The following is a 12,378-nucleotide window of genomic DNA, read 5'->3' as shown; positions in this document are numbered from 1 at the left end:
TTAGATCTTGCGCTTCTTTCGAAGGGGTTTCATCCAATTCTTCTTTAATGGCCCACCTCGACGTCTCTTACTAGGTCTAATCCATATCCCTTTAGAATGATCATCTCGGTTATACATATCATCTTCGTCAGTATCATCATCAAATGATTGTAATGATTCAGGGAATGGGTGCTCTTCAAATTCATTTCCCATATCATCTTCAACTTGGTCAATACTAGCATTTTTTCTATTTGTTGATAATACAATGCTCCAATTCTTATCCTTTGGGTCAGTAACAAAGAAAATTTGTCTTGCTTGAGATGCTAATATAAATGGCTCCTTAGTATAGCTAGCCCTTCGGAAATCAACTTGGGTGAACTTCATATTATCAATTTGGATGCCTTTATTCTCAACCCACATACATTTGAAGACGGGTAACCTAAACATATTGTAATCTAACTCCCACATGCTCACAATAAACCCATAATATGACGTGCTAGCAAAAAAAGGATTTTTATCTTTTGCTCTAGAAATATGCATAGCCTCAACCTCAAGAGCCACACCACTGTTTTGCATAGTACTTTGATTATCTCGTTCCTTTGTATAGAAAGTAAATCCATTTATCTGATATGCAGAATAAGATATGACTTCCATACGGGGACCTCGAAACAAAGCTTTTAGCCTTTTGGAAACAGAATCTGGTCTCCTGTTCAAATCTTCAGCAACCTTTGTTTGTAGCCAATTAACAAAAGTTTGATTGTGTTCAGAAGCTAACCATGCTTGGTTTCTAGTAGGATTCAACTCCCTTAAGAAAGCCATGTGTTCATCTACATAAGGCTCAACTTCAGAGCTGTTGTGAAGAACATAAAGGTGTGCTTGATGCCATTCATCACGAGATATGGATATCACTACATTTCCCACAATTCCCTTACCCGTTGATGTGATGCGTCGCGACTTTGGTAGACCAATTGGGTCAACATTAAAGAGATATTCACTATAAAAATCAACAACTTCTTCAGCTAGGGATCGTTGAACCATGCAACCTTCTGGACGACTTTGATTCATCACATACCCTTTTAAGATCTTCATAAAGCGCTCAATTGGGTACATCCATCTCAAATATGCCGGCCCACACAATTGTGTTTCTCTAACTAAATGAACAGTTAGATGAACCATAATATCAAAAAAAGATGGTGGAAAAAACATCTCAAGCTCACACAAAGTGACAACAAGTTCTTTTTGCAAATTGGTTAGTTTTTGAGGGTCGATAACTTTGCGACATATTTCAGGAAAAAAAAAAAAGCAAAGTCTTGTGATGGCTCGTCGAACACGTTCTGGTAAAATAGACCTCAAAGCAACTGGCAAGATATGCTCTAGTAGAATATGACAATCATGAGACTTTAAACCTATTAGTTTTATGTCTTTCATAGACACAAGACTACTAATATTTGAAGAATAACCCTCTAGAACTTTAACTCCCCTTAAGAATTCACAAAAAGCAACCTTCTCTTTCTTTGATAACGTATGACAGGCTGGAGGTAAATATGTACGCCTATTCTTAGTCTGAGGTTTTAGTTCTTCTCTAATGCCTAAGTCAACGAGATCCAATCTTGACTTTTTACCATCTTTGGTCTTTCCACGAACATTAAGCAAAGTTCCAATAAGACTATCACACACATTTTTTTCAATGTGCATGACATCAAGAAAATGTCGCACATACAAAGAGCTCCAATATGGAAGGTCAAAAAATATTGACTTCTTCTTATAACCAGTGCTGGGAAGAAGATCTGCATTTTGTTTTCCAAATTTGACTTCCAACCCTTTTACCTTTTCAAAAACTTGATCACCAGTTAGTGGCTTAGGTGCTTTACCCTCTTCTGTCTTACCATTGAAAGCTTTTTTTAGTCTACGATAGTGATGGTCTGATGGCAGAAATTGACGATAACCAGGATAAATAACTTTGTTACTGTGATTTAAATACATGTCACACATACCATCATCACATATAGGACATGCCTTAAATCCTTTGTTACTATATCCAGAGAGATTTCCATACGCAGGAAAATCATTTATTGTCCCAAAAAGCATAGCCCTTAAATTAAAATTCTCGTTATGAGATGCATCAAACACTTCAACACTTGTGTCCCACAACATCTTCAAGTCTTCAATAAGGGGCGTAAGATAAACATCTATGTCATTCCCGGGTTGTTTTGGCCCTGAGATTAACATAGATAGCATCATATGTTTTCTTTTCATGCACAACTATGGGGATAAGTTATATATAACCAGAATAACAGGCCATACACTATATGAGCTACTTTGACAGCCAAATGGGTTCATGCCATTGGTGGCGAGTGCAAGACGAAGATTTCTATCTTCACGAGCAAATTCAGGAAATTCTTTATCAATTTTGATCCATTGCGGAGAATCGGCAGGGTGTCTAAGCATACCATCATCCTTAATCCTCCCATTTGCATGCCAAGTCAGGTTCTTTGCATCTTTTGGACTACTAAACAAACGTCGAAATCATGGTACAATGGGAAAGTACAATAACACTTTGGCAGGAACCTTATCTTTCTTCTTGTATCGAGACACGTTGCACTCAGGACACTTTGTTAAAGATGCGTACTCCTTTCGATATAAAATGCAATCATTAGGACATGTGTGTATCCTCTCATAGCTCATGCCCATTGAACGCAACATCTTTTGGGCCTCATATGAACTACTCGGAATTGTATTGTCCTCAGGCAACACATCTTTTAAAAATTCAAGTAACGTTGTGAAGCTTTTATCACTCCACCCGTTGCCAGCTTTCATGTTGTACAATTTTAAGATAGTTGACAATCTTGTGTGTTTTGTACAACCGGGATATAAGGGTGTTTTTGCATCATTAGTTATGTTATCAAGCATTTCTGGGCAATCTTGTAATTCTTCCTCAATCACACGCGTCAACTCCTCTAAGTGATCTCCTCCTTCCCAGGTGTTGTCTTCATTTGGCTCATTGTGAGCACCACCCCAATCAAGAGAAACATCTCCAACCTCTACATGTCGAACCCAATTCGTGTAGTTTTCATCTATTCCATAAATGGTCAAATGATCTCTTAGTTCTTCAGCACTAAGTCGGGTTTGAAAGCAACATTCAACACATGGACATATTATTCTATTCGGATGTTTAGAATGTTTAATCGCAAAAGCAATGAACTCCTCCATTCCTTTCTCATATTCTCCTCCGGTACGATCTTTTGACATCCATTTTCGATCCATTATGACTAATCACGAAGAGGAAATTTTCATAACGGTCAGTATTATTGAAGAGTTAATAAATTTTAATCAATCTAAACAAAATTTTGATTAATTTGATTTTGTCCAATATTCTTTCATTATTATCAAACACTATTAATTTAATACTTTTATCAATTTTTTTTTGTTTTCAGAATTAGTCACGCTGCCACATTAGCTGCCACATAAGCTGCTGCTACCACATGGCATGCCTCATCAGATTTCTTGTAATACAATTGTAATAAAAGTAGTCTTTGTTTCTGAATGTGTCTACGACTCTAACTTTGTACTGACTTCATATATTTGACTATGATAATTTTAACTTAAACTAATGCATTTGGTGATTTATTCTGTTCAATTCAAATTTTGCTTTTACATGACAACCAACTAAAATATATCTATTCCTAATATCTTTCATCATTTATTTTTTGGCTATTAAATTTAAAGGCTTAGTGACTTTAGCATCTTTGTATTGAAATGATTATTTTGCCTAAAAAAATAATAAAAAAAATTATTGATGTTCATATAGCCGTGTTTGAAAGAGATACTTACAGAAGTTAAGCTTTTAAGCAAGAATGAGAGGAGTGAAAGTACAAAGGCTGATATATAAGATGAATTATATATGGAGCATGATCCATGTTTTCATATCCAATTAGAGTAGTGTATAAAATAAGTAATTGATTTGCAAGATATTTTTTTTTATTAATTCTGAAGTAACAACAGACTTTTGCTTTGGAGCCCCACCCTTAAATGCAACTTTCCAATAATTTAAGTCTAAGCTTGATTTTCAAAAGAAACCCAATTACCTCTTTTGAATGATACAAAAGGAAATGATAAATGAGCTTTTTTTTTTGTAGTCTTTTAATTTATCTTACAAATGAATTATATAGATTATATGAACAAAGTAATACTGCATGATATATATTCGAGAGTGGGCGTAAATTTGATGGAGTAATTTGAATCCCTTTACTAGTTTTGTGTTTCTTACAACAAAAAATATGTGAGTGAAACTCAATTTATTGGCATAGTGATTAAATCTATTAAAGAGGTTGGTCATCTTGAGATAGCTAGAAGTTTGGAAGAGTACTTTTTTGCATTTTCATAAGCATGATAGCACTATTTTATAAATGGGTCTTTCTTGTTGATATGTAATACATACGAAGTTCTAGTGTTATTGTGTATTAGGCCTACAAGTCTAATTATGGATGTCAAGTACTTTTACCTCATTCAGAAGCAAAAAAAAACTATAATATAACCTTACATTGTAGTTGTTAAACTATGTTTACCAACTAGAAGCAATTATTACTCTTAATACGAAATATATATCATTCTAAATGCACATGAAATTGTGTAATTATTCATAGCCAAGTAAAATAATACAAGCTCCAATCAAAAAAATTCACTAAATCCCACCCGTTGCCAACATCGTCCCAATAAATCAATATGGAATTGTATTTTCTTTTTATAATTGGAAAGTAACCAACATACCAATCCAACAAACAGAATATCAATATGGGGAAAGAAACAAATTTGAATTAGCTAGATACCAAAGATAATACAAATTAAATTAATTGTGTGTTAGCTATAATGTATACATGTCCTCTTAATCATGGTAAACTGACCAAAATTGATTCACCATACATCTAATTTCAACCATACATCTAATTTCATGAATTAATTTACCCAGATTCTTGCCAATGAAGCCACATGCAATTTAAATTAAACAAATTAAACATCAAGAAAGCTAAGAATTAGTAATACGGAGTAGATGAATTACTTATCGAATTCCGCAAATAAGTTGTCTGATATGTACTCTACAAATCGTAACCTCAGCCTCCCTAATTACATCAAATTAGACCCAAATCAGTTTAATTCAAGCAACGAACCCTAAGAAATCAAGATGAATTGATAGAATACCGTACCGAAAGATGTCTTGCAAACCAGAATGAGGAAAGAGAAAAGTGAGATTTGATTTTTTTTTCCCTTATATATATGACCATTACAGAACCAACGAGAGTGGAATAGTAGCAATTCCATCACGTTTATGGAAAGTGGAAGCGGAGAAGTAGAGTTTCACAGCCCGCCAAATTCTATTGTGAGTGGGTTTTGTGGGAGAGTGGGATAGTCATAGAGGGACTAGAAGCTGATGCTTTTTTGGGGATAAATTTCGGGGGTTTATTGGTTTTATTTTATTTTATTTTTTATTATTATTTTTTAAGCAGAAAAAGTTTATTGGAATTTTACTACAGTAGAAGATACTAAGGCCCTTCAATAACGTTTACCAAAGGCCCGTCATTAAAATTTTATTCCTTTAACGCCGGTTAAATATAAAATGTTATCTGATTCATAATTCGTTGTTAAAGATATCAACTTATAACAATGGTTCAAGAAGGAGAGTTGTCATACATTATAGTATATTTTTAAAGCTACTTAATATAACGGTTCCTTGCATTGTTGACACGTTGTTGTTAAGATCGTTGGATTTTGCAACAATTGTAGTAGTGAACGAAAGCAGATGAACCCATAGCTCAGATAATTTACAAAAAATCTAAAGTTGGAATTATTTAAAGCGAATGGCCTAAAGTTGAAATATGATTTGTGAGTAGCTAAATATAACCTTATAGTCTAATATGCAGGCAACTAGTCAACTAATTTGATGTGTTTCCTCAATTAAATTGTAGTTGACACGCGTATTTTTTTAAGCACGTTTGTCAATGTATAATTTTAAACTTCAATACCACTAGTTAATAACTAAGAAAATTTAAAGTTTACATTTAAAAATTATTTATTAAGAGGAATCTAAAATAACCACATAAACTAATTAGGGCCCTGTTCTCTTGAGCTTTTAGGTAGAACATAGTAGAGTAGAGGTTAGCAAAGCATAGCAGATTTCAGCAGAGCAGTGCAAATTTCAGCAGAGGAGAGCAAAACAAAGCAAATTTCAACAGAGCAGAGTAGAGCAGACATAATAGAGCATAACAAGGCCTAGCTTTGTTTTCCTTACGCAAAAATCAAAATAAAATCAACGTAATTTATTCAAATAATATCTTAATTTAAAATGTGAGAACTTAACAGAGAGGAAGTACTAATGCCTCCATAACTTACGGAGTAACATAAATTTTTACATTAACTTATGGTATTCAACACTCTTTCAAACATTTGAGACAATTCAGATTTCATCATATTAAAGCAGCTTTTATGTGAAAGAGAACTCATGATAAGACTGCAATAACTAAATATTTTCAAGAAAACAAAACAAAAGATATTACTGCATACTGGAGTATTTATTTACATTTTTATTTTTTATTTTTTTTGTTATCTTGTTTTACCCTTCAGTTAATTACCCCTAGTAGCTGAACTGCATCCTCCAATAAGTGGGACATTTGTACTAATACTATAATTAATACTACAAGTATGAGAGAAAATTAATTAAATAATTGCAGTAGCAATTATAGAAGCAGGAAAAGAAAGCTAAGTAAGAGTGATTTAATAGTGACATAATGATTAATGATGCCTGAATGTTGAAAAATTTTCAGAGCAACTTTCACTCTTTAAGCAATCTAACCCATGCTGTACCTACTTTTTGACCAAGTGACTAAGCCTTTTTTTTTTTCAAAAAAAAAAAAAAAAAAGGATTCACAAAATTATTTTTTCTCTTACAAAAATCTTACAATTTGATGAATCCTCTTCAAGATGAACCACCTTATATCCTTATTTATCTGTAGTTATATGAAAGTTTCCTATCTATAGAAGGGTTAGAAGGGTTGATACTCGTTATATCTCCTTATGAATATCTATGTGATATCCAACATAATAACATAATTTGTTGTCTGATTGACTTTACAATCTCTAAAATAAGGTTTGTACCTGAAAAATTATGTTCTTTATACTTCATATAAAATGTATACGGAGTCGTAAACTTCCTAAAATATCAACTTATACATTATAACAATTACATATTTAAATATTTTCTTAAAAATTTATATTGCGCTTTAATATATGATGAATTGATGTGTTATATTTTTATATTATCATATATAATTATTTAACATTCGTCTAACCTAGTGTAATTTATAAAGGGAATAGAATAAAAAGTCATGCCTAGAGGATGAGAACGAGTTGATGAACGGCTAATGATATTGTTGCCTAGGTGAATATAGCTACAAAGCATAAGAAATAAGAACGCTTTGTCAAAAAAAAAAAAATATCCACCACAAGATACGGAGTAGTAATTACTTACTAGTACGTATTACGTATAAAAGTGTTTAAATATACTTCGTATATTATTAAGAGAGTAATAAAACTATGAGACATGTGCAAGTGTATTCAAAAACTAATTTGTTGATCATATAATCTAATTAATGAAGTATGTGCTAAGGTACGCCATACCCCCTAATAATACCCTTTCTATATGATCTGTACCTACCATTATTCTATTTGTCTACTAATAATAGTTGCTATTTGAGTATATATCTATTTGTCTACTGATATGTTTGATGGAGAAGGTGAGAAACTCAACAACTCACTTTATTATTTTGAGGCTATATAAAATATAAGTACGAGTCCTATCATCTCCATATTCAGGAGTAGAGATTCCTTTACCCTCCCTTTTTATCCTTAATACGTAGGCATTCCTTATCATATATGTATAAATTTACCGACCAACATATTTCATGATACATATCATACGATATTTTAATAAATGTTTAATGTTATATTGGTAATTCTTAGACCTGATCATCCATGTCAAACTCGATCTAATTTTGGGCAGAAATTTTCAGCCCGCAACCTGCAAGGCTTGTGCAAATATTATGGGTTTTGGGCAAGCATTTTCGGTTTGAAACTTGCCTTGACCCCGACTTGACTAATCGTTTTGTTTTTCATTGATTCGGCTTGGCCCGTCCTTTGATCACCTTTAATAATTCTTTGATAGATTTTCTAATGAGGACAACCAATTAACAATATAAGGGCATATGTTAATTAATATTCTAAACCAAATGTTGTACTTAGCTTCCTCCGTTTTTTTTATTTGACATTGTTTGACTTTTACACTATTCACACAATATACTTTGACTCGCTTTAATAGTTTATAGATACGATAAAACATATTCATGTGGAATCTTGTTTGAATCGTTTCAATGTATATTTTATTAATATCAACTTTTTATAATTTTATAATGTTGATAATTAGAAATATTAATCGTTAAAAATATGCGTTGATAAGCGTGATAATAGAAAAGTGTCAAATAAAAAAAACAGAGGAAGTATATCCGGTATAAATGATGGATATAAAAAATCACAATTGTGGTGCATCAAAAATTAAAAAGTTAACAACAAATAAAATTAAGTATTTACAAGTTAGCCATTGATTCTACAATTTTAACGACTATTTGTTCAATGGTGATTGGTGGTGACAATACATTTGAAAGTAGTTATATAAACTGAGCAAGGTGGTCCATATAATGACAGTCCGATTGGAAAAAATAAAAGGAAAAATAAAACAAACTTAATTGGGTTATTTTGATATTTTACTATCGAATTTTGCATGATTACCCAATCTTTAGGTCAGTGCACCTTCTAATATACAGTGTCGGCATTATGCCTTACCCAAAATTTACACTGTTTATCATAAAAGAAAAAAATAAAAAATAAAAGGTGGCTATAAATGTCAAAAGCATCATTATATTATGTGCAAATAGACCTGGTAAAAAATTATCAAATCACCAGTAAAATGTTTTGGTTTTGGATAATAAATAAATGTATAGTTTACAGTATGAGTTAATCCAAGAGCTATAGTTTGGAGAGGTAGAATTAAGTCCGGTTGACATTGTTTTCATCATGTTATTTCAAGTCGTGTCATATAGCAAGTTAAAAACGTATAAACGCTTATGGGAAGATGCGAGTACATCATAAACACCCATCCCTTTTCGACAATTGAAGTTTTCATCATTAGGAGGCAAATGACAGTTGATCAGATATGCTCATTGTAGCAAATGGTAGTATGCTAAAAGACTGATAGTTCGTATTAGTTGATCAATTTCTAATCTTTGCACTGACATATGTGAATTTCTCGTGCTAAGATTGACGATCTTCTAATGATTTATTTCTTATCTTACCTTGTAAAAAACTATTCAACTCAACAATAAAAAAAAATAAAAAATAAAAAAAAAAAAAGTCAAAATTGTATCCACTTATTAGGAGTTGTTCTCTTCACCTGAAATAAGTAAATCTGGTCTGAATTTTTTAAGGTCTGATTTGGTCTGATTTAACAATTTGACTAGAGTTTGACCGCAATTTAATATTAATCTATAAAGAAAAACATTATTAAAATGGATCTTGTTAGATTCATCTCATCATGAACTTTTAAATATGTAATTTTTATAAAAATTTTTAATATGCAATTAACGATATTTAACGATAAGTAAGAGTTAGTATTATATACTCCTGGATCACGCTACTCCATACCCAATATACTTGAGTTATTTTGTCTAAGTCTTATGTTATTTTGCTTAAAACCTTGTGTTATTTTGCTAAAATAATATGTTATTCACTTATGTACTTCAACATCATGCATAAAAAAACACATGCATTTATTAAAATAACATGTAATTATTTAAAAAATAACACATATATAAATTGAAATAATAAGAGGTTCACATCAAAATAACATAAATTTAATAAACCCAGAGTACAGCAAAAGGATCAATGTTGAAAAAAAAAACAACATGCAAATATAAAATAACATATACTTATTTAAAATAACATGTATATAAATTAAAATAACAAGAAGTTCATATTAAAATAACATAAATTTTATAAACCTGGAGTACCATGCACACGATACTCCAGGAGTAGCATAGAATTTGCGATAAGTAAATGATAATTAAAAGTTTTGATCTGGTCTGATATAATCTGAATTTATTAAGGATATGTAATAAGTATCTGAAATAAGTTGAAGAGAACAGGTCCTTAGATAACAACTTCTTTAATTGGTTTAAACATTGTGAGGTGGTATCAATATATGAGATTAAATCTTGTCTACATAATTGTCCATACGACTCTTTCTACATTAAAAAAACTACCTGTATTAAAGTGAAAAGGATATACTTCATGTACGAAGTATTTAGAATGAGAAGAGTATTACTTTCTCTGTTTTTAAATACTTGTTCCGCTTTCCTTTTTCTGCCGTTTTTAAATACTTGCTCCATTTACTTATTTCGAAAGCTTTTACAATAGTTAATTCATTTATCTCACCTAGTGGACCCTACATAAATCATATTTTATTAATTTCATATTCTCTCCACTACTTTTGCTTTTTACAATTTTTTATTCTTTCACCTACCCCACTATCTCTATATTTTATTACTTTTCCTAATTTCTTCTAAAACTCCGCGCATGGAGAAATGAAGGAAGTATTTAAAAATGGAGGCAGTATTAAAGAAAAATTCATGAACACAAAAAAGCTTATACTTGTATTTGTTTGTCATATCCAAAAAAAAAAAAAATAAATAAATAAATAAATAAATTAAAGTGTAACACATCACACTCACATACACATTCACATCACAAGATATTACATTACATTCTTCATCCTCTGCAAAAGAAGAGCTAGATTGGCCAAATTTCCTTTCTTTATTTTCAATTTTTATAAAGCTTTTAAATACAAGTAGTAAAAAATTTCAAACATTCTTGGACTTTAATAACTTTATGTTAACTTCTGTAGCAAATATACTTGCCAAATTTCTCACTTTTTGGCTTCTAGCACAACCCAAAAGAATGAAAATTAGAACAAGGGCAAAAAAGGCAATGATTCTATGTCACTTACACAGTGAGTATGTTCACTACTATTGCTCCAGCAATTTGCATGGATCTTCGTGCCACTCACTTGGTTATGGTAATAAAAAGTAGTTTTGATGAAACTCTTTTTTAGGTATTTACAGCAGATATCCAAAGTATATCGTAAAGATTATGGAATGAAATACTGAGAAGACAAGGCATCAACAAAAGGGTTATGAATATGAATATTCAACAAAGGATTTTATGGCTTGTGAATCAAGATTTTGGTTGCCTAGATCCCAATTTTATTTTTTTAATTTTGATGGGTAGATCCCGATTTTATTTGATAAAGAGGTTAACAATAAGATTCTTTTTATTGGTGTTGGATTATAGAATACTCAAGTATGAAAAGGGGAGGTAAACATATATTGGGCCGAGTCCGTTTATTACTAATAAAGTGTGGTAAAACATGAATATGGGGTAAGTAAGACATGATATACTACGTATTACTGTGATTGTCATGGGATTAAGACCAAATAAGGACCGTATCTGAATGGAAAATATGGCGTAATTTTACAAGATAAACTATACTGACATAAGTTACGAAAGCACAACACAACACGATACAACTGATTCTATCTTGATTAGACTCAAAGCACAAGCCTGACCCATCATTATTCATATCCCACAACCATCTTTAGAGGAAGGGGTGAAGGATGCATTATTTGTACGAAAAACTTTTAATGACTAATATGATAGAAACATATATAGTACGTATTGCGTTGACAAAATTGTCCTTGTAGCAAGTAAAGTACTAGTTAAAATTAGGTCACGAGGAAGTGACAATAATAGTGATTGACGATTGACCGTTAGCCATTTATGATGTGTATACTAAGTATATTTTTTAGATGTGAAAATAGTATAGTAGCAAACTTTTTGTATATAATTAAATGATCACAAACTTTTAAAAAATCGGGTGTATAATAAATATTGTACATCCATTATAAAGATAGCCTAAAGTGATCAAAGGTTACCCCTAAAATGAATAAAAGTTACCCCAATAGGGATAAAATTAACCGAATACAAATAAAAATTATCTACGCTTTATTAATAAAGAATCACATTTTAAATGACTAAAAATCAATTATTAGTAATTGAATGTAACTAAATTACCTTTATAAAACTTCTCTTGTTGTTTATTTATATAAAAATTGTATTATTTTTAAAGTTACCCAAAAAAAAACAAAAAATTACCTTAAAATTAGCTAAAAATTACCTTTATACTGCTCAATGTACACTAATATTAGTGTAAACCGGGTGTATACAAGAGGGTTGCATATAAGA

The 12,378-nt window shown here is 31.2% G+C and overlaps 1 protein-coding gene across 1 annotated transcript; it reads right to left on the bottom strand.

Moving 5' to 3' along the window:
• LOC145580904 (uncharacterized) lies at positions 1-3,243 on the bottom strand. The gene is made up of 3 exons (XM_081637987.1): positions 2,528-3,243; positions 2,298-2,485; positions 1-2,195 (listed from the first exon to the last, which is right to left on the bottom strand). Exons 1-3 carry the CDS (start codon positions 3,241-3,243, stop codon positions 1-3), a joined length of 3,099 nt encoding a protein of 1,032 aa, XP_081494113.1.
• Between the last annotated feature and the right edge of the window lie 9,135 nt (positions 3,244-12,378).

The sequence above is a fragment of the Chenopodium album genome, chromosome 15, assembly GCF_948465745.1.
Source record: "Chenopodium album chromosome 15, dcCheAlbu1.1, whole genome shotgun sequence".
NCBI lineage: Eukaryota > Viridiplantae > Streptophyta > Magnoliopsida > Caryophyllales > Amaranthaceae > Chenopodium > Chenopodium album.
Note: the sequence above shows the minus strand (reverse complement) of the source record. Positions and strands in the feature narration are given on the sequence as shown.

What these genes read in the sequence shown, in the direction of transcription:
- LOC145580904 (XM_081637987.1), bottom strand. Translation starts at nt 3,243, where the DNA reads ATGGATCGAAAATGGATGTCAAAAGATCGTACCGGAGGAGAATATGAG. An exon ending in GTTCCTGCCAAAGTGTTATT is followed by an intron (nt 2,486 to 2,527) that starts GTACTTTCCCAT and finishes TTTGTTTAGTAG; the next exon opens with TCCAAAAGATGCAAAGAACC. An exon ending in GAACCCATTTGGCTGTCAAA is followed by an intron (nt 2,196 to 2,297) that starts GTAGCTCATATA and finishes TGTTAATCTCAG; the next exon opens with GGCCAAAACAACCCGGGAAT.